Source organism: Cololabis saira, chromosome 24 (assembly GCF_033807715.1).
Source record: "Cololabis saira isolate AMF1-May2022 chromosome 24, fColSai1.1, whole genome shotgun sequence".
In the NCBI taxonomy this organism is placed as follows: domain Eukaryota; kingdom Metazoa; phylum Chordata; class Actinopteri; order Beloniformes; family Belonidae; genus Cololabis; species Cololabis saira.
In genome coordinates this window covers 24,763,330-24,783,326 of record NC_084610.1, presented here as the reverse complement: position 1 = coordinate 24,783,326, position 19,997 = coordinate 24,763,330, and the positions used below count along the sequence as shown (strand labels likewise).

At 43.5% G+C, this 19,997-nt stretch overlaps 1 protein-coding gene across 1 annotated transcript; it reads left to right on the top strand.

The window, feature by feature from the left end:
- The first annotated feature begins 2,846 nt into the window (after positions 1 to 2,846).
- On the top strand, positions 2,847 to 8,614 carry LOC133425005 (CD59 glycoprotein-like). Its single transcript, XM_061715642.1, has 5 exons — positions 2,847 to 2,889; positions 2,923 to 2,983; positions 6,258 to 6,359; positions 6,499 to 6,572; positions 8,191 to 8,614. Exons 2-5 carry the CDS (start codon positions 2,929 to 2,931, stop codon positions 8,311 to 8,313), a joined length of 354 nt encoding a protein of 117 aa, XP_061571626.1. The 5' UTR covers positions 2,847 to 2,889; positions 2,923 to 2,928; the 3' UTR covers positions 8,314 to 8,614.
- The last annotated feature ends 11,383 nt before the right edge of the window (positions 8,615 to 19,997 follow it).

The following is a 19,997-nucleotide window of genomic DNA, read 5'->3' as shown; positions in this document are numbered from 1 at the left end:
AATCAGTTCAGGCTTATTAATAAAAAAAGATCAATAATTAGATTTTACTTAAATAAAAAAGGAAGGACTCAGAATAAAAAATATACATACATATAAATCAATCAATGCAAGACACCTTACCCACCTTGCCCCGTGTGAATGTTTTTGAATGTTTGGTGGTGGTCGGAAGGGCCCACTGACGCTTCTGTCAGTCTGCAGGGCAGCTGTGGCTACAAACGAAGCTACCACCACCGGTGAGGATGTGTATGAATTAATAATGGTCTCTGTAAAAAGCGCTCTGGGTGCCTTGAAGGGCGCTATATAAAACCAAGCCATTATTATTAATAAAAAGTAAAATAAATATATTCAAAATAATGTTTTTAAATTAAATAAACTGTAAATAAAATTGAAATAAAGTGCAAAGCTAAAACATATTAAGAAATGATTGAGTACCAGTTCCACCGTTAAACTAATTTAAAACATACCTGGAAAATAAAGGATCACACTGCGCTCGCTATCTATTTAAATGCAATAATTTATGTGTCTACTAGAGGGCAAATAAGTATTTTTAATGCAGTAATTGATGCGTCCATGACAGTACTAGTAAATGCATTTCAATGCAATAATTTATATTTCCACTACAGGGCAAATAAACTCATTTAAATCCAGTAATTTATGTTTCCACTAGTAGACGAAAATAAGTAATTTTAATGCAGTAATTTATGTGTCCACTTGAGGGAAAAATAAATGCATTTAAATGCAGTAACTTAAGTGTCCACTAGAGGGCAAATAGATATTTTTTTTACCTTGTCTGCACACATATTAATGGTTAATACCATGCTGGAAAGAACCTAAGGCATTGTTACTTTTTTGGGTAAAGGGGTGGGGGGTGATATCCACTGCGAGAACACATGGAGGCCTCACTTCAAGCACTGGAAATCTGCAAAAAGAAACAAAAACAGAACAGACACCAAACCGTCCCAAGTCCTGAGATCCAATCACAATCTGAGCTAAACTACTGCGATTAACTAACCCCAAAAACTACAGAGCAGCAGCAGGTGAACGAGCCAGTGTGTATGTATGTATGTGCGTGCGTGCGTGCGTGCGTGCGTGCGTGCGTGCGTGCGTGCGTATGTATGTGTGTACATGTGTGTGTGTGTGTGTGTGTGTGTGTGTGTGTGTGTGTGTGTGTGTGTGTGTGTGTGTGTGTGTGTGTGTGTGTGTGTGTGTGTGTGTGTGTGTGTACATGCGTGTGTACTACATACTACACCAACCATATAGATTGTTAATGCAGTTCTTCGTCCTTATACCTCATAAAGACGGATTCTTTATATCTTTTCTTCAATGTAGTCACACTTGAGCATTGTTTTATCTCCACATTGATACTGTTCCGTAGTTTTACTAGTTTTACTCCACATACTCCGCATACATATCAGTCCAGAAACATCATATCGGATCAGAACGTGGTCGTATCTATTGTTCTCCTGCAGCGGGAGGTTGAATGTGATGAATGTTTCGTGAGGAACAATCGTCCCTCTGTGGTTGAACTGTTGATCTGTTGAGCTGAACGTTGGACGCTCGGCTCTTTTGTTTGTTCACACTGGAGCTGCTGTTTCTTTAGGTGGTTGGAGGTTTAAACACTGGAGCTTTGTTCAGCCGTTTATCTCAGTCCAGATGAATAAAGATCCTGTCACAATCTCAGCTCACGCCATCATCGCATCACCATCATCATCATCATCATCAGAGCTGCCGAGGCGGCGAGTCTTTGTTTCTCTGTTCGGTCCCGGTTCTCTGGACTCATGCTGGTCAACATAGACCAGCAGGAGGACAGAACAGGGACATTTACGCTTTTATTTAAGCAAAAATAGGGCCAAAAAGAAAAAAAAATCAATTCACTCCTTCAATAAGTACGGAAGTGAATCAAGGCAAGTTTATTTGTACAGCACAATTCAACACAAGGTAATTCAAAGTCCTTTACATCAACATTAAAGGCAGAAGGAAACAATTAAACAGTAAATAACAAATACAATGAACTAGAATGATAATAAAAGAGGTAAAATAATAAAAGCAGCAGTTGTTAGTCAGTAAGGGCAGTAGATCCAGCAGGTTCATCTCATTCTTACAATGGTAATAATTACATTTCTTTACGGTCAAAACATACAAAGACCGGGTCAAATACAGGATTACAAAGTAATCTGTAACTTTGTACAGTGAATTAAACCAATTTGACAATTCTACGTCAGTGATTTGGGCCTCTAACCAGCTTTATCCATCACCCATCAATGCTACAGTGGAGTCGACACACTCACACTTTTGTCACAATGTATATGGCCTATATATATATATACTGTATATTCTTTTTATTGTGCACTTCGAGAAAACAGTTGAAATGTTGAGATTAATATTGAAATACAATTTCAAAAATAAAGTCAAAATTTTGCCTTTTTTCTCAACATTGCTCGAAATTGTACTTCAACATTAATCTCGACATTTTGACTTTTTTCTGGACATTTGGACTTTTTGATATTTCTCGACATTTGGACTGGATCCAGATGTTCCCCTTTAAAACTTGTCATGAAGATGACGTCAGTAAACAATGCAGATGTTTGTAGCCAGGCTGCTCCTGCCAGGGGCGTGGCATGTATACAGGGGGCGTGGTCTGCTATCTGTGGGCGTGGCCTGAGAGCTGGAGGCAGCTGTCAGTCTGAGTCTGAGATTCTGCTCTTCATCTCCATCAATAACAGAGCTGCTGCTACTGGGTAAGTTTATACACACATACACACACATATACACCTACACACTTATACACACTTATATACACACACCTGTACACACACACTCACACACTCACCTGATGCTCTGTGTCTTCCAGAGAGTGTGTAGCTGACGTTAAACTGAGGTCAAACTGAGGTCAAACTGAGGTTAAACTGAGGTTAAACTGAGGTTAAGATGAATCGATCCCTGGGATTCTGCCTTCTGCTGGGCTCTGCTCTGATTGGACTGGGTAGGTTCTTGTGTGTGTGTGTGTGTGTGTGTGTGTGTGTGTGTGTGTGTGTGTGTGTGTGTGTGTGTGTGTGTGTGTGTGTGTGTGTGTGTGTGTGTGTGTGTGTGTGTGTGTGTGTGTGTGTGTCAACTATCCGTCTAACCTCATTGCAATAATATATATTACCAATTCTAATTCTAATAATTATTCTTGGCATTATCATGATATATTGTTTTATAGTGTATTATATTTTGGGATGTTAAACTATAGTATTATTATATTGTTATATATTATAGTATGGTGATATAATTTTGTTATAGATTTCTTTTTCATTATGGACTTCGAGAAAAAAGTCGAAATGTCGAGATTAATGTTGAAGTACAATTTCGAGAAAAAAGTCATAATCAAGTTCAACATTATTCTCTAAATTTCGACTTTATTCCTGAAATGATATGAAATGATGTTTACTGGAGAAGTTTGTCGTGGTCGTCTGTGAATAACGGATAATAAACCATCACAACAAACTACAGGAACAACGGAGGAAAATGATGGAGATGAAATACTTAGAATTAATAACTGAGTGTTGATGTGAAGAAAGGAAAGAAAAGAACAGGTGATGGCACCGCTCAGTGGATCGTGTTGGTGTCCCCCCCGTGTCCCCCCGTGTCCCCCGTGTCCCACTAGACCAGGGCTCGGCAACCCGCGGCCCTCTAGCGCCGCCCTAGTGGCTCCTGGAGCTTTTTCAAACATGTTGGACCTTTTTTTTCCTTTATTTCTTCTTTTTTTCTCTTTCTGTTCTCTTTATTTTCTTCTTTTTTCTTTTGTTTCTTCTTTTGTTCTTCTTTTTTCCTTTTTTCTCTTTTTTTCTTTCTTTTTCCTTTCCTTTTTAATCTTGACATTTTGACTTTTTTCTCGACACTTCGACTTTTTCTCAACATTTCGACTTTTTTCTAGAAATTTTGACTTTTTTCTCGACATTTCGACTTTTTCTCAACATTTCGACTTTTTTCTCGACATTTCGACTTTTTTCTCAACATTTCGACTTTTTTCTCGACATTTCGACTTTTTTCTCAACATTTCGACTTTTTCTCAACATTTTGACTTTTTTCCCGACATTTAGATTTTTTTTCGACATTTTGACTTTTTTCTCGAAATTTTACTTTTTTCTCGACATTTCGACTTTTTTCTCGAAATTTCGACTTTTTTCTCAACATTTTGATTTTTTTCTCGACTTTTTCTCATCATTTCGACTTTTTCACGAAATTTCAACTTTTTTCTCGACATTTCACCTTTCGCCATTTGCCCTCATTCTAATACAAGACTTTTCATTTTTTGTGACTCCAGACACATTTGTTTTTTGTGTTTTTGGTCCAATACTGCTCTTTCAACATTTTGGGACTAGAGTTTCCACTACCTAGAGATTTACCAACACCAGCTAGAGGTTTACTAAACACTAACTATAGGCTTTACTAAACAGAAAGGTTTTAAGTTTAGTTTTAAAGGTGGAGGTGGTGTCAGCCTCCTTAACCCAGATTGGAAGTTGGTTCCATAGTAATGGTGCCTGATAGCAGAACGCCCGCCCTCCAAATCTACATTTAGATACTCTAGGAACTACGAGTAAACCTGCACTCTGAGAGCGGAGAGCTCTGCCAGGAACATAAGGCACTATCAGGTCTTGGAGAGACCAGGAGCTATAACATTTTGAATTGGATTCTGATTTTTACGGGGAGAAACGGAGGGAGGCTAACGCTAACGCTGGTCTGACTTGCTAGTTCCTGTTAGCATTCAGCTGCTGCATGTTGGATCAGCTGGAGGATATTCATGAATTACTTCCTGCTAATAAAACAAAACAGTAATGTGGTCTAGAAGATACAAACGCCTGAATCAGAGTTTCAGCTTCAGTCTGGGAGGAAGTTCCTGATCTCTGATGTTACAGAGATGGAAAAACCTGATTAATCTGCTGATTAAACCACAAATCCTGATCTAAACACCTCCAAGGTTCCTCACAGTTGGACTGGAAGCCATCACAGCTTCATCTAATCCCTTCCTTAGATGATAATATCCTTGATGTCCCTAAGACATGCCTGAAGTTTAACTAACGGTTCTGTTTCATCCGGCTTCATAGACAAGTAGAGCTGCGTATCATCAGCATAGCAATGAAAGTGTATGCCGTGATTCTGGATTATACTTCCCAACGGCTGCATGTATAAACTGAACAAGATTGGCCCTAGCACTGAACCCTGCGGAACACCATAGACCAGGGGTGTCAAACATACGGCCCGCGGGCCAGAACCGGCCCCCAAGGAGGTTCGATCAGGCCCGCGGGATAATTTAAAAGTGAAAAAATGCATAAAAGACATGGAATTCAAAATTTTAATAAGATGCAATTCCTGTATTATCCGCTAGGGGGCGCACTGTTTTGATCAGAGTAGAAGACAACAGCGGTATCAATGCGCCATCTGCTTCTTTATAAATCTCATTTAATCTTAAAGTGCATTACTATATTTTTCAATACCAATTAATTGTTAAAGTTTTGTGCCTTTTGCACAATCAGCGGGATCAGTTACAATGCATATACGTGAATGATAAAAGTAAATTGCACAATTTTCCTAATGTTCTTGCACTTTTTTACACCAAAACAAAGGAAAGACATGATATTTTGAGTGCGACTTCCATACATGCTATAATATAGCATGTATGGTATAATTTTAATGGTCCGGCACCCTTGACATCTACCGAGGCCGAATGTGGCCCCCGATGTGAAAAGAGTTTGACACCCCTGCCATAGGCCCTAGAACTGAACCCTGCGGAACACCATAACAGACCCTAGAACTTAACCCAGCGGAACACCATAGACCCTAGCACTGAACCCTGCGGAACACCATAACAGACCCTTGAACTGAACCCTGCGGAACACCATAACAGACCCTAGAACTGAACCCTGCGGAACACCATAACAGACCCTAGCACTGAACCCTGCGGAACACCATAACAGACCCTTGACTGTTCTGAAGAAACCTCATGTACATGAACAAACTGGAACCTGTCTGGAAGTTGTTTTTGATTATAGATAATTGTCAGGTCCAGATGTTGCTCGTCTAAGCTAGCCCTAACCCTAGTTAGTTCCAGATGTTGATAGTTCATCCATCCGCTGCTATATCTCTAAGGATTACACATCCAGCTGGTGGTTGTAGATAACCTGTCAGTTCCAGGTGTTGCTCGTATAAGCTAGCCCTAACGCTAACCCGTCAGGTCCAGATGTTTTACAGCTGTTTGTGGTTTGTGGTTGTTCCAGGATCAGCGATCCGCTGCTACAGCTGTAAGGATTACACATCCAGCTGCAGCAAACAGCGCGACTGCAGCTACGACGACGCCTGCCTGACGCTCAGCGAGAGAGGTAACATCTGGAACATGCTAACCTCTGGTATCATCTGGAACAGACCCAGACCTGGTTCAGACCTAGACCTGGTCCTGGTCCAGACCTGGTCCATAACCGGGTCCTGATGCTAACCTCTGATGCTAACCTGTGTTTCCAGGGGGGATGACGTACCGTCAGTGTCTCAAGTATTCGGACTGCGAGCGAAGCCGAGTGGCCCAGATGTTTCCTCAGGTAACAGCTACTGTAGCTCATGCTAACTGTAGCTCATGCTAACACCTGAAGCTTTAGCACCATCATAGTTCATGACGTTTCTACCCTTTACCAGATAGATCTGAGGGACCAAACATATACCGTATTTTCATGACCATTAGGTGCATTTATTTATATATGCACCTATATCAGTGGTTCTTAACCTTGTTGGAACCCCACCAGTTTCATATGCTCATTCACCGAACCCTTCTTTAGTAAAAAATAAAAGTTATTTTTACTGGTGCCCACTAACCCTGCGTTCACACTGAAAGCGTCACGGGCGTCCCGACGCCAGCATCTCGCCGCTTGGTGCATTCACACTGAAAGCGGCATGTACTGTTGACGCCTGCAGGGGGCGGGGCTAAAGCTGCAGGGGGCGGGGCTAAAGCTGCAGGGGGCGGGGCTAAAGCTGCGCTGCAGAACTGGAGGGAACATTGGGAACAGCCTACACATCTTCAGTTTCCTATTTCACCATAGATCACACTTTGGGAAGCCTTCTTTATATTTTAGCGTTATTTCCGCGTAGATAAGAGTGAGTTTGATGCTTAACAAGTTTGGTCCTGGATCAAGATCAACCAGAGCTCTTGCTCCCGGTGGCTGATTTATGGTTCCGCGTCCCACCAACGCAGAACCTACGGCGTAGGGTACGCAGCGACGCACACCGCACCGTGACCCTACGCGTCGGTTACGCCGTTGATTTAACGCGGAACCATAATTCAGGCGAAGCTGCAGTCTCTGCGCTGATACTGACACACCGGGCCGGAGAGGATTTGGTCATGATGTTTAACCTGTGTTTTGTGATTAATAAGCACCAGTTTTAATTATTTTTCGTTGGATCAATGTAGCAAATAAAATTGTTGGGACCGTACAGCTCCTCAACCATCAGATACGTGTTTAACGTGATCAGTTCAGGTAACTGCAGACTAGGCTGAGGGGTGGACCGCTGCAGCGGAGGCTCAACCAAACCCCTGAGACCGACTCACCGAACCCCTAGGGTTCGATCGAACCCAGGTTAAGAACCACTGGCCTATATTATTATTATTATTATTATTATTATTATTATTATTATTATTATTATTATTATTATTATTATTATTATTATTATTATTATTATATACATTTGTTTATTGTTTACCTTTAATACCATAGAGAGCAAAATTACCAGAGTCAAATTCCTTGTTGGACAATGTTCGAACCTGGCCAATAAAGATGATTCTGATTCTGATTCTGATATAAGGTGCTTATATTTTTTTTCAAAATGTGCCGCGCGCCGAATGACGCAGTGCGTCGAATGTGCAAATTTCCCCTCTTTGGGACTATTAAAGGTTTATCTTATCTTATGTGTGTTGTTGGAGTGGTAAGAGCCGCGGTGTCGCCATCGTCATCTAGCTCAGGCTACATTGATGACGGTTTATGGCTGATCACTGATTGATTTCTCCCCTGATCCCTGATTGATCCCTGATTGATCCCTGATTGATTTCTCCTCTGATCCCTGACCGATCACTGATTGATTCCTGATCCCTGACTGATCACTGATTGATCCCTGACTGATCCCTGATTGATTCCTGATCACTGATTGATTCCTGATCAATACTTCCAGGTCTCCAGCTTCACCTTCAAGTGCTGCAACAGTGACTTGTGTAACTCCGCCCCCTCGTCTGCAGCGAGCTCTGTGATTGGTCTGCTGGCGTCCACGGTGGTCATGTGGTGGTGCTTCCACTGAACCACTTCCTGTTTCCTGTAACACCAGCAGCTTCTCTAATCACCTTATTGATCAAACTTACACTCACCTGTCGATGACATCATCAGTCATGTGATCATCTGATTGACACATTAAAAGCTCAGGTTGTTCCTTCATGTCACATGACTCAGTATTAAACCTTAATCTGTGAAGATCTAAACTCTAGTCTCAGCAGGAGGAGGAAGTTCAGTCACAGGAAACTTCTGGAATCCAGAGTTCCTGGAACTGGAACTTTCTCTGGAAAGTTACTGAAACGTCCCTGAAAACATCCCTGAAAACATGCCTGAAAATGTTCCTGGAAATGTTCCTAAAATGTTCCTGAAAATGTTCCTGAAAACATCCCTGAAAACATGCCCGAAAACATGCCCGAAATGTTCCTGTAAATGTTCCTGTAAAGTTACTGAAACATCCCTGAAAACATGCCTGGAAATGTTCCTGTAACTTATTGAAAAATCCCTGAAAATCTTCCTGAAAATGTTCCTAAAATGTTCCTGAGATGTTCCTGAAACTTTCTTGAAACATCCTTGAAAATGTTCCTGAAACTTATTGAAAGATCCCTGGAAATGTTCCTGCTATGTTCCTGAAACATCCTCGGAAATGTTCCTGAAAATGTTCTTGAAATGTACCAGCTATGTTCCTGAAACCTTCCTGAAACGTCCTTGAACATGTTCCTAAAATGCTCCTGAGATGTTCCCGAGATGTTGAGATGGATTTGTTTGGGATGGATTTGTCTTTATTCGTCTTTAACCTGGTTTAAATGACAGTTGAGTTCAGCAGAGAAAGACCTGAAACAGCTTCCGTCTAAACAATAAAGCCGTAAAATGAAACGTCTGGACCTTTTCTTTTCATTAGGGGTGTTGGGGAACCGCCCATGTGATTATGAATTCATGTGTGATTATGTGAACAGTCAGGCTCTGACCAGGTGAAGGCCGGGTTTTGGGCCTTGCTACCTGTAAAATTAAGAATCCAATTAAATATTTTATTACTTGCATATAAAGCCCAAAACGGCTCAGCTCCGCATTATTTACAAGACCTGATAGAGCCTTATGTTCCTGGCAGAGCTCTCTGCTCTCAGAGTGCAGGTTTACTCGTAGTTCCTAGAGTATCTAAATGTAGATTTGGAGGGCGGGCGTCCTGGTGTAGCTCATCTTGGAACAAAGAGGGTTTCAAATGCAGAGGTTATTGGAGCAAACCCTATACCTGAGCCACTTTTAAAATAATGTCCTACTGAGGATTGAAAACTGGCCAGGAAGCCTGTGAAAGAGGTGAGTACTGTATGTGGCGCATCATGGTAAAGAGCTGCACATTGTTAAAGACACTGTGAGTTCAAGTCCCGCCAGAGGTCTTCAGCCCGTTGACTTTAAGTAGCACATAATCTAATGCATGTTATCATTTATCCTAACCTTTATTGGAATGTACATCCAAGTTTAGTTGCAGGAATCTGAGGGAACGGATGTAAGAACAAAACTGGACAAGAACATCTGAAACAACCACAACCAAATTCACTCTATCCGGATGGAGCAATTTAACTGGATAGTAGTACCAGGTGTACTGCCTGCAATCTGCGTGCATCCTCCTCCACACATCCACCAAGCCGTGGGAGTTTAGCTTTAGAGTAACAAGGCTCTTTTTAAAATGTAAGGAGTAAAAAGTACAGATAATTGCATGAAAATGTAAGGAGTAAAAGTAAAAAGTCGTCTGAAAAATAATGACTCCAGTGAAGTATAGATAACCAAAATTTCTACTTAAGTAAGGTAACAAAGTATTTGTACTTCGTTACTTGACACCTCTGGTTGTGCACCATGGAAGAGTGCCGCACGTTGTTAAACAGACTGAGGTCTTCAGCCCATTGAATTTAAGTAGAACTAAATCCACTTTTAGAGTTCAACACACAAACTGAAAAGATAAATGCACTAAGAGAGATGTCTTCCCCCAAGGATACTGGTGGTGTGGAGTGTTTGCTCAGGGCTCTAAGGTGCCAATGAAAGGGTGGTGCATGCTGGTTCAAACCCTCCCCATCCTCACAATCTGGAGAGGTAGAGGCATCAGACCTTATACCTGGACCACTTTTAAAATGGTGTCCTTCTACTGACGATTGAAAACTGGCCAGGAAGCCTGGGAAACAGGCAAGAATGTGGCGCCTCATGGTAAAGAGCTGTACATTGTTAAAGAGACTGAGAGTTCAATTCCCGCCAGAGGTCTTCATCCCATTGTCTTTAAGTAGCACAAAATCCACTTTTAGAGTTCAACACACAAACTGAAAAGATAAATGCACTAAGAGAGATGTCTTCCCCCAAGGATACTGGTTGTGTGGAGGGTTTGCTCAGGGCTTTAAGGCGCCAATGAAAAGGTGGTGCATGCTGGTTCAAACCCTCCTCTGTATCTGGAGAAATCAGACCTTATAATTGGACCCTTTTTTAAATGATGTCCTTCAACTGAGGACTGAAAACTGGCCAGGAAGCCTTGGAAAGAGGCAAGATTGTGGCGCCTCATGGTAAAAAGCTGTACATTGTTAAAGAGACTGAGAGTTCAATTCCCGCCAGAGGTCTTCAGCCCGTTGACTTTAAGTAGCACAAATCCACTTTTAGAGTTCAACACTCAAAATGAAAAGATAAATGCACTAAGAGAGATGTCTTCCCCCAAGGATACTGGTGGTGTGGAGGGTTTGCTCAGGGCTTTAAGGTGCCAATGAAAGGGTGGTGCATGCTGGTTCAAACCCTCCCCATCCCCAGTATCTGGAGGGGTAGAGGCATCAGACCTTATACCTGGGCCACTTTTAAAATGACGTCCTTCTACTGACCATTGAAAACTGGCCAGGAAGCCTGGGAAAGAGGCAAGATTGTGGCGCCTCATGGTAAAGAGCTGTACATTGTTACAGAGACTGAGAGTTCAATTCCCGCCAGAGTTCTTCAGCTCGTTGACTTTAAGTAGCACAATTCCACTTTTAGAGTTCAACACACAAATTGAAAAGATAAATGCACTAAGAGAGATGTTTTCCCCCAAGGATACTGGTGGTGTGGAGGGTTTGCTCAGGGCTTTAAGGCGCCAACTAAATGGTGGTGCATGCTGGTTCAAACCCTCCCCATCCTCAGTATCTGGAGGGGTAGAGTGATCAGGAAGGATGAGGAGGTTAGGGGGGGGTCAGGTAGGAGAAGGGCTTGGGGGGTTAGGTAGGAGAAGGGGGCTCAGGTAGGAGAAGGGGGGTCAGGTAGGAGAAGGGCAAGGGGGGTTAGGTAGGAGAAGGGCTTGGGTCATTAGGTAGGAGAAGGGGGTTCAGGTAGGAGAAGGGCAAGGGGGGTTAGGTAGGAGAAGGACAAGGGGCGTTAGGTAGGAGAAGGGGGTTCAGGTAGGAGAAGGACAAGGGGCGTTAGGTAGGAGAAGGAAAAGGGGCGTTAGGTAGGAGAAGGGGGGTCAGGTAGGAGAAGGGGGGTCAGGTAGGAGAAGGGCAAGGGGGGTCAGGTAGGAGAAGGGCAAGGGGGGTTAGGTAGGAGAAGGGCTTGGGTCATTAGGTAGGAGAAGGACAAGGGGCGTTAGGTAGGAGAAGGGCAAGGGGCGTTAGGTAGGAGAAGGGCAAGGGGGGTTAGGTAGGAGAAGGGGGGTCAGGTAGGAGAAGGGCAAGGGGGGTTAGGTAGGAGAAGGGCTTGGGTCATTAGGTAGGAGAAGGGGGGTCAGGTAGGAGAAGGGCAAGGGGGGTCAGGTAGGAGAAGGGGGGCCGGAAGGATGAGGTGTAAGGGGGGGGGACGGAGGCAGGCTAGGTAGGAGTGCTCGTAGGAGTGCTCGGAGGATCAGGTAAGAGGAAATGGTGGATCAGGTGATAGGGCCTTTTACAAATCAAAGCTTTGAAAAGGGTAATTACTTTCTTACCTGATCCCCTGGGCGCTCCTACCTCAACCTTCCTGACCCCCCCCCCAAGCTGTCTTTCCTCATGTCCCTAGACCACCTCTTACACCCTGATCCCCCTTGCCTTTCTCCTCTAGTCCTCATCCTACCTGACCCCTCCTCGTACTCACTGCGTTTTTTCATTCAGAACCTCCTCTAGGGTCAGTGTTTCAGGGAGTAAACCGGTCGGGGAGTAAACTCACCCTAGCCAACCCCTCTAACCTCCTCTTCCTACCTGACCACCCTAGCCCTCTGATCCTACCTGACCCCCCCTAACCTCCTCATCCTCCTACCTGACCCCCCCTAACCTCCTCATCCTACCTGACCCCCCCCCCCCTAACCTCCTCATCCTCCCTGATCCCTCCACCCCTCCAGATACTGAGGATGGGGAGGGTTTGAACCAGCATGCACCACCTTTTCATTGGCGCCTTATAGCCCTGAGCAAACCCTCCACACCACCAGTATCCTTGGGGGAAGACATCTCTCTTAGTGCATTTATCTTTTCAGTTTGAGTGTTGAACTCTAAAATTGGATTTAGTTCTACTTAAAGAAGTCTGGCGGGAATTGAACTCTCAGTCTCTTTAACAATGTACAGCGTTTTACCATGAGGCGCCACATTATTGCCTCTTTCCCAGGCTTCCTGGCCAGTTTTCAATCGTCAGTAGAAGGACGTCATTTTAAAAGTGGTCCAGGTATAAGGTCTGATGCCTCTACCTCTCCAGATACTGCGGATGGGGAGGGTTTGAACCAGCATGCACCAACCTTTCATTGGCGCCTTATAGCCCTGAGCAAACCCTCCACACCACCAGTATCCTTGGGGGAAGACATCTCTCACAGTGCATTTATCTTTTCATTTTGAGTGTTGAACTCTAAAAGTGGATTTGTGCTACTTAAAGTCAACGGGCTGAAGACCTCTGGTGGGAATTGAACTCTGAGTCTCTTTAACAATGTACAGCTTTTTACCATGAGGCGCCACAATATTGCCTCTTTCCCAGGCTTCCTGGCCAGTTTTCAATCATTAATAGAAGGACGTCATTTTAAAAGTGGTCCAGGTATAAGGTCTGATGCCTCTACCTCTCCAGATACTGAGGAGGGTTTGAACCAGCATGCACCACCATTTCATTGGCACCTTAAAGCCCTGAGCAAACCCTCCACACCACCAACTACACTCAGACAGAAGACATCTCTCTTAGCGCATTTAACTTTTCAGTTTGAGCGTTGAACTCTAAAAGTGGATTTGTGTTACTTAAAGTCAACTGGCTGAAGATCTCTGGCAGGAATTGAACTCTCAGTCTCTTTAACAATGTACAGCTCTTTACCATGAGGCGCCACATTCTCGCCTCTTTCACAGGCTTCCTGACCAGTTTTCAATCGTCAGTAGAAGGACGTCATTTTAAAAGTGGTCCAGGTATAAGGTCTGATACCTCTACCTCTCCAGATACTGAGGAGGGTTTGAACCAGCATGCACCAGCCTTTCATTGGCACCTTAAAGCCCTGAGCAAACCCTCCACACCACCAGTATCCTTGGGGGAAGACATCTCTCTTAGTGCATTTATCTTTTCAGTTTGAGCGTTGAACTCTAAAAGTGGATTTGTGCTACTTAAAGTCAACTGGCTGAAGACCTCTGGCAGGAATTGAACTCTCAGTCTCTTTAACAGTGTACAGCTCTTTACCATGAGGACCCACATTCTCGCCTCTTTCACAGGCTTCCTGGCCAGTTTTCAATCGTCAGTAGAAGGACGTCATTTTAAAAGTGGTCCAGGTATAAGGTCTGATGCCTCTACCTAATCAGATTGTGAGGATGGGTAGGGTTTGAACCAGCATGCACCACCCTTTCATTGGCACCTTAAAGCCCTGAGCAAACCCTCCACACCACCAGTATCCTTGGGGGAAGACATCTCTCTTAGTGCATTTATCTTTTCATTTTTAGCGTTGAACTCTAAAAGTGGATTTTGATCTACTTAAAGACAACTGGAAGAAGAACTCTGGCGGGAATTGAACTCACAGTCTGTTTAACAACGTGCGGCACTCTTCCATGGTGCACAACATACTTGCTGTTTTCCTGTTAAAAAAACAGAAAAGGAAGGAAGGAAGAGGGGCAGGATCGCGATGATGAAAAGAAAGAAGCCAGAAAAAGAGATGGGTGGAGCAGAGAAAGTGAGGATGAAAAAGAAAAGAAAGTTGATAGAAGACGCAGCAAAATGCGCGAAATTAACTGACATGTTCCGTCGTGGTGGGACCAAGGTCGGCCAGGCCGGTGACGACGACACGGGTCCGAGCAGCACGGCCACAGCAGGTTAACAAGCACCGTCTACACCGCGCCATCATCCCAGACCAAGACAATATAGTGTTTGTGTTTCAGGACACAGACAGAGCTATCAGTAAAGTTACACAATAAATAAATCATTAATTTGCTTTGTCAATTAAAAATAAAATCCATAGGCTACCAACTGACCATAAAACACTAAAATTCATTGCAATAATAAATAAATAACATTCTGTTTTAAAGATATAATTTAAAATTATAAATATATATATAGCCTAATATAATACGGCTATATTTCCTGTTATGTTTCTGCATTAGTGTGTGTGTGTGTGTGTGTGTGTGTGTGTGGCTATAAGTTCCTACTGACCCTGTCTTTCAGTCAAGTGGCCTGTGAGAGAACTTTCTCAACTCTTAAGTTTGTAAAGAATAGACCCAGGAGCACACTGACACAGGAGCATCTTGAGGGATTTATGCTAATGTCAACAGAGAAAGAGACCCTGAGGACTTTGGACAATGATACAGTCATAGACAGAGTTGCAGAGAGCAGTGCATTGCTCAGACGCTTGCTGAGAAAGTAAGTTAGGACAGTTTCCTTTTGATGGGCAGGTTGAGATGACAAAAGCATGAGAGCATCTGAGAGTTTAGATGAATAACAATATTAACAGAGGATAAGAGTAATAGAAACAGTGATGGGCATACAACTGAATAAAAAAAAATCAGTGTTGATAAATTCTCAAGAGAGAAAATTAGAGCAGAATGTTAACATCTAAACAGGTCAGAAAAGGTACTCACACTGTTTAGATAATAAGGAGAGGAGGAAGAGAATGAGCAGGAGGAGGAAGAAGGACGAGGAATAGGAATACATTGAGGAAGAAGATGAAGAGGAGGAGGAAGAAGAGGAGGATTAAACAGGGAGGAGAAAGAAGATGAAGAGGAGGAGAAAGAAGAGGATGGGGAGAAAGAGGAGGATTAAACAGGGAGAGGAGAAAGAAGATGAAGAGGAGGAGAAAGAAGAGGGGGAGGAGAAAGAGGAGGATTAAACAGGGAGAGGAGAAAGAAGAGGAGGAGGAGGAGTAGAAAAAGGAGGATTACACAGAGAGAGGAGGAGGAGAAAAAGGAGGATTAAACAGGGAGAGGAGAAAGAAGAGGAGGAGGAGGAGAAAGAAGAGGAGGGGGAGAAAGAAGAGGAGGGGGAGAAAGAGGATGATTTAACAGGGAGAGGAGAAAGAAGATGAAGAGGAGGAGAAAGAAGAGGGGGAGGAGAAAGAGGAGGATTAAAAAGGGAGAGGAGAAAGAAGAGGAGGAGGAGGAGAAAGAAGAGGGGGAGGAGAAGGAAGAGGAGTAGAAAAAGGAGGATTAAACAGGGAGAGGAGTAGGAGAAAGAGGAGGATTAAACAGGGAGAGGAGAAAGAAGAGGATGGGGAGAAAGAGGAGGATTTAACAGGGAGAGGAGAAAGAAGATGAAGAGGAGGAGAAAGAAGAGGGGGAGGAGAAAGAGGAGGATTAAAAAGGGAGAGGAGAAAGAAGAGGAGGAGGAGGAGAAAGAAGAGGGGGAGGAGAAGGAAGAGGAGTAGAAAAAGGAGGATTAAACAGGGAGAGGAGGAAGAAGAGGAGGAGAAGAGGGAGGGAGGGAGAGAGAGAAAGGAGGAGCAGCAGTTTGTACAGTATATTGTACAACACACACACACACACACACACACACACACACACACACACACACACACAGTAGTTTTGTTGGTTGAAAATAAAGTATTTGTGTTTAAATTAAATTACGGTTCTACTTGTGCCCTTCGTGCGATCGGATAAAAGGCCTCTCCAAACCAAGCTCCCGGGCTGAATTTCAACCCCAGCCCGCCCCTGACCAGGACACAAGTTTAACTGCACTGAAAACTTTTTATTTTTTGTCCTTTGTTTTGTTCATTAATTACGCTGAGCAGTAAATCTGACAGTTCCAAGCACCAAACTCTGATCTGATGGTGCGACACGATCATCAGACAATTATTAATAACTCTCTAATTACTGAACCCTCTTTGTGGCATTAATAAATGGTGCCCCGTGTGAGGCTTTAATATACCAGATTTGGGTAAAATCTGTGTAAAATATTCCAATATCAATCAATGTTTTCATTTTTAATTTTGGTAAAAAAAAAATTTCTAAATTTTTAAATGTACATTATTTTTTTAATTTTTAATTGTAATTTTTGTGTTATTTATTCATTTTTATTGCAGTTTATTGCCTTTAAAGGCGATAAAAGGGCAGGATGAGGTGACGCACCGACAGTGAATTGATCAGGGTAATCCGATCAATACCGATCAACGTTAATCAACAACAAACCACTGATTCTTGTCAGAGTTGAACTGGAATCTTTATTTTCCTTCTTTCATACCCGTCACAGCGATCAATAAAACCCGCAGGTTCCTCAGACAAACATGTTCACCCTGATCAATAAGGCTGATCAGAAGAGCAACAATGACAAACATTAAAAGAGTTCCAGCTGGAACGGATCCTGATCCGGAGTCCAGTCCCATCGATTGATCGATTGATTACTGACATTCACAAGCTGGTGATGGATCTTCATTATTCAGTCTCCAACATGAGTCTTTTGGGACAGTCCTGATCCAGGTGTGTCTCATTTAGCCACGCCCCCTTCTTTTACCTGTGGCGTTAAAGTCCCACTTAGGTTCCCTCAGACCCCTGGAGGACGTGGTGGGAACTGCAGGTTCTGCAGCTGCACCTGGAGTCCAGCGTGTCCTCAAACGTTGGTTGGACGTCAACGGTCGGGTGTGCCGTCGTCAACCGTAGGATCATCAACCGTCAACAGACAGTACTATATGGGCAGAAATATGTGCCACTAGAAGGGTACGCCGTACCCTACGGCGTAGGCTCTGCGTCGATCTGACGCAGATCCATAATTCAGGCTTCACCCGTTACCGCAAATCTTCATACACTCCTGAGCAGAGATTTTTCTACAAAACGGCAAGATATACATCTACACCTTTTACACAGAGAAAACACAATAGGTTTCTAAATATCTAGCTCCCATTGGTCGTTTATATCGTTGAAAGAAAATAGAGGTTATAGTAGGCTACGTGAAAAGTACCGTATTGTCTCGAATATAAGACGACCCCGATTATAAGACGACCCTCTTTTTCAAGACTCAAGTTTGAAGAAATACTTTTTAAACACCAAATTCAATTTTTATACAGAAAATAATTACAGTATATCTGAAACAAATGATTATAACAATATATTCAAGAGAAAAAGCCTGTTATTTTGACTATTTGAAATCATTATGTTGAAGTTTGCATCATAACTTCTCCTCAGCTGCCGGTTCACCTGCCGAACTTCCACACACTTTTCTCCAGATTGTCGCTACGTTTCTCCATTTTCTGTTATCTCTTCTCTTATTTTCTTCTCTTTTCTTTCTTATACTATTTTTTATTTTTATTCTTCGTGACAGGGGTTGGCTTTGTCCTGGGGAGTTTAGTTCAGCATTTGCTTTAAAGATATCTGGCGCCATCTAGTGTTGTGAATGGGTATAACGTCTAGACCCCGAATGTAAGACGACCCCCACTTTTTCAGTCTGATTTCAAATTAAAAAAACACCGTCTTATATTCAGGCCAATACGGTAGTTCTTTGTATCTGTATCGATTGCTGTTCCTGCGGAAGACCCGGATGTGGCACAGTAGAATTGAAATTGAATTGCAAGAACTGAATTTGAATTGTGAGAACTGAATGTAGATTCAGTTTTTCAATGCAATGATTCAAATTAAACAATACAAATTCAAATTATGTGACTCAGATCCAGTTTTTTGACAAAATTATTCAAGTTGAGCAATTCAAATTCAAATATAAATGATTCAAATTCAGTTTCTAGTGGCACATATTTCTGCCCATAGTACTACGTCAGGTATGCCGTCAACAGACGGGTTTTCCGTCATAAACTGTCAACCGTTATTTGTTCTTGTTTCTCGGAATTAATTTTGAGTTTAAAGTAAAACATTCACCGGCTGAAGATGATTTTACGACAACTAAACATGAAAAAGCTGCTCTGATCCGGTTTCTTGGCGCCCCCTGGTGTTGGTTGTGGAGCATCACTTCCACACCTGGACACACCTGGACGCAGGTGAGGCCGGTGGAGCGTTGGGGGCGGGGCTTACCGCCTTTAAATGATTTGTGTTACATTCAATCATCCGGACCAATCAGAGCGTCTGACAGTTACTATGGTTACCAGTTTCTGCAGGGCGGGGCTTATGAGGGCTCAGGTGCAGCAGAGAGAAGGGGGCGGGGCTTATGAGGGCTCAGGTGCAGCAGAGAGAAGGGGGCGGGGCTTATGAGGGCTCAGGTGCAGCAGAGAGAAGGGGGCGGGGCTTATGAGGGCTCAGGTGCAGCAGAGAGAAGGGGGCGGGGCTTATGAGGGCTCAGGTGCAGCAGAGAGAAGGGGGCGGGGCTTATGAGGGCTCAGGTGCAGCAGAGAGAAGGGGGCGGGGCTTATGAGGGCTCAGGTGCAGCAGAGAGAAGGGGGCGGGGCTTATGAGGGCTCAGGTGCAGCAGAGAGAAGGGGGCGGGGCTTATGAGGGCTCAGGTGCAGCAGAGAGAAGGGGGCGGGGCTTATGAGGGCTCAGGTGCAGCAGAGAGAAGGGGGCGGGGCTTATGAGGGCTCAGGTGCAGCAGAGAGAAGGGGGCGGGGCTTGTGAGGGCTCAGGGGGCGGAGCCTCAACCAGGTGGAACCATCAGGTTTGCAGATTTCACAGTAAAAAACCTCGTTTTCAGAAAATTAGAAGATTATTTGAGAATATTTAGCTAGTTTTATGAATTCTAGCCAGCAGTATTTTTCTCCCCATCCTGGCAAATATTTATTTGCTTCAAACGAGAACAGATTTGACTAGATTTATAAACATAAAGCTTATTTCTAGAGCAGATGTTTGTGAATCCTGGAGGTTTCCGTCTCCAGATCCTGAAGGTTTTCAGCCTCAACTCTAAACATCTTCATGTTCTGCCGTTATTGATCTGTTATTGGTCTGTTATTGATCTGTTATTGATCTGTTATTGATCTGCAGAGATTCAACACGTCCAGTTTTCAGTTCGTTGGACTGAAACAATAAATAGAAGATAAAAACATTCGTTCTATCTGATGATTGTTCGTCTAAACTCAGATCGTCCTCCAACCGTCTCCGTCGCCACGGCAACGCGACTGACGGTAAAGTGTTCGGTTCAGGAAGGTGATCAGTGACAGCAGGGCAGGACTTGCAGGGACTGTTGGTGCTGATCAATATGAGTATTGATCCGTTATGCAGAATATGGACCTTATTGTCAGATGTTTGCATTGTAGATGTGAAGAATTCTTTGACCAGTTGATTGACGACTTGTGGTTCTCCAGTGGGATGATCAGTAGTTTGACTGGTAGATTGATCAGTGGGTTGATCGGTAGATTGAACAGTGGGATGATCGGTAGTTTGACCGGTGGGTTCGGTAAATGTTTGGCATCAAGAGGAAGGGCGGTGGCGTCTGCAGACGCCG

Bases quoted from the DNA above. Each gene is read 5' to 3' on its own strand.
- LOC133425005 (XM_061715642.1), top strand. From the start codon at position 2,929: ATGAATCGATCCCTGGGATTCTGCCTTCTGCTGGGCTCTGCTCTGATT. The intron at 2,984-6,257 runs GTAGGTTCTTGT...TGGTTGTTCCAG, and splicing joins CTCTGCTCTGATTGGACTGG to GATCAGCGATCCGCTGCTAC. The intron at 6,573-8,190 runs GTAACAGCTACT...CAATACTTCCAG, and splicing joins TGGCCCAGATGTTTCCTCAG to GTCTCCAGCTTCACCTTCAA.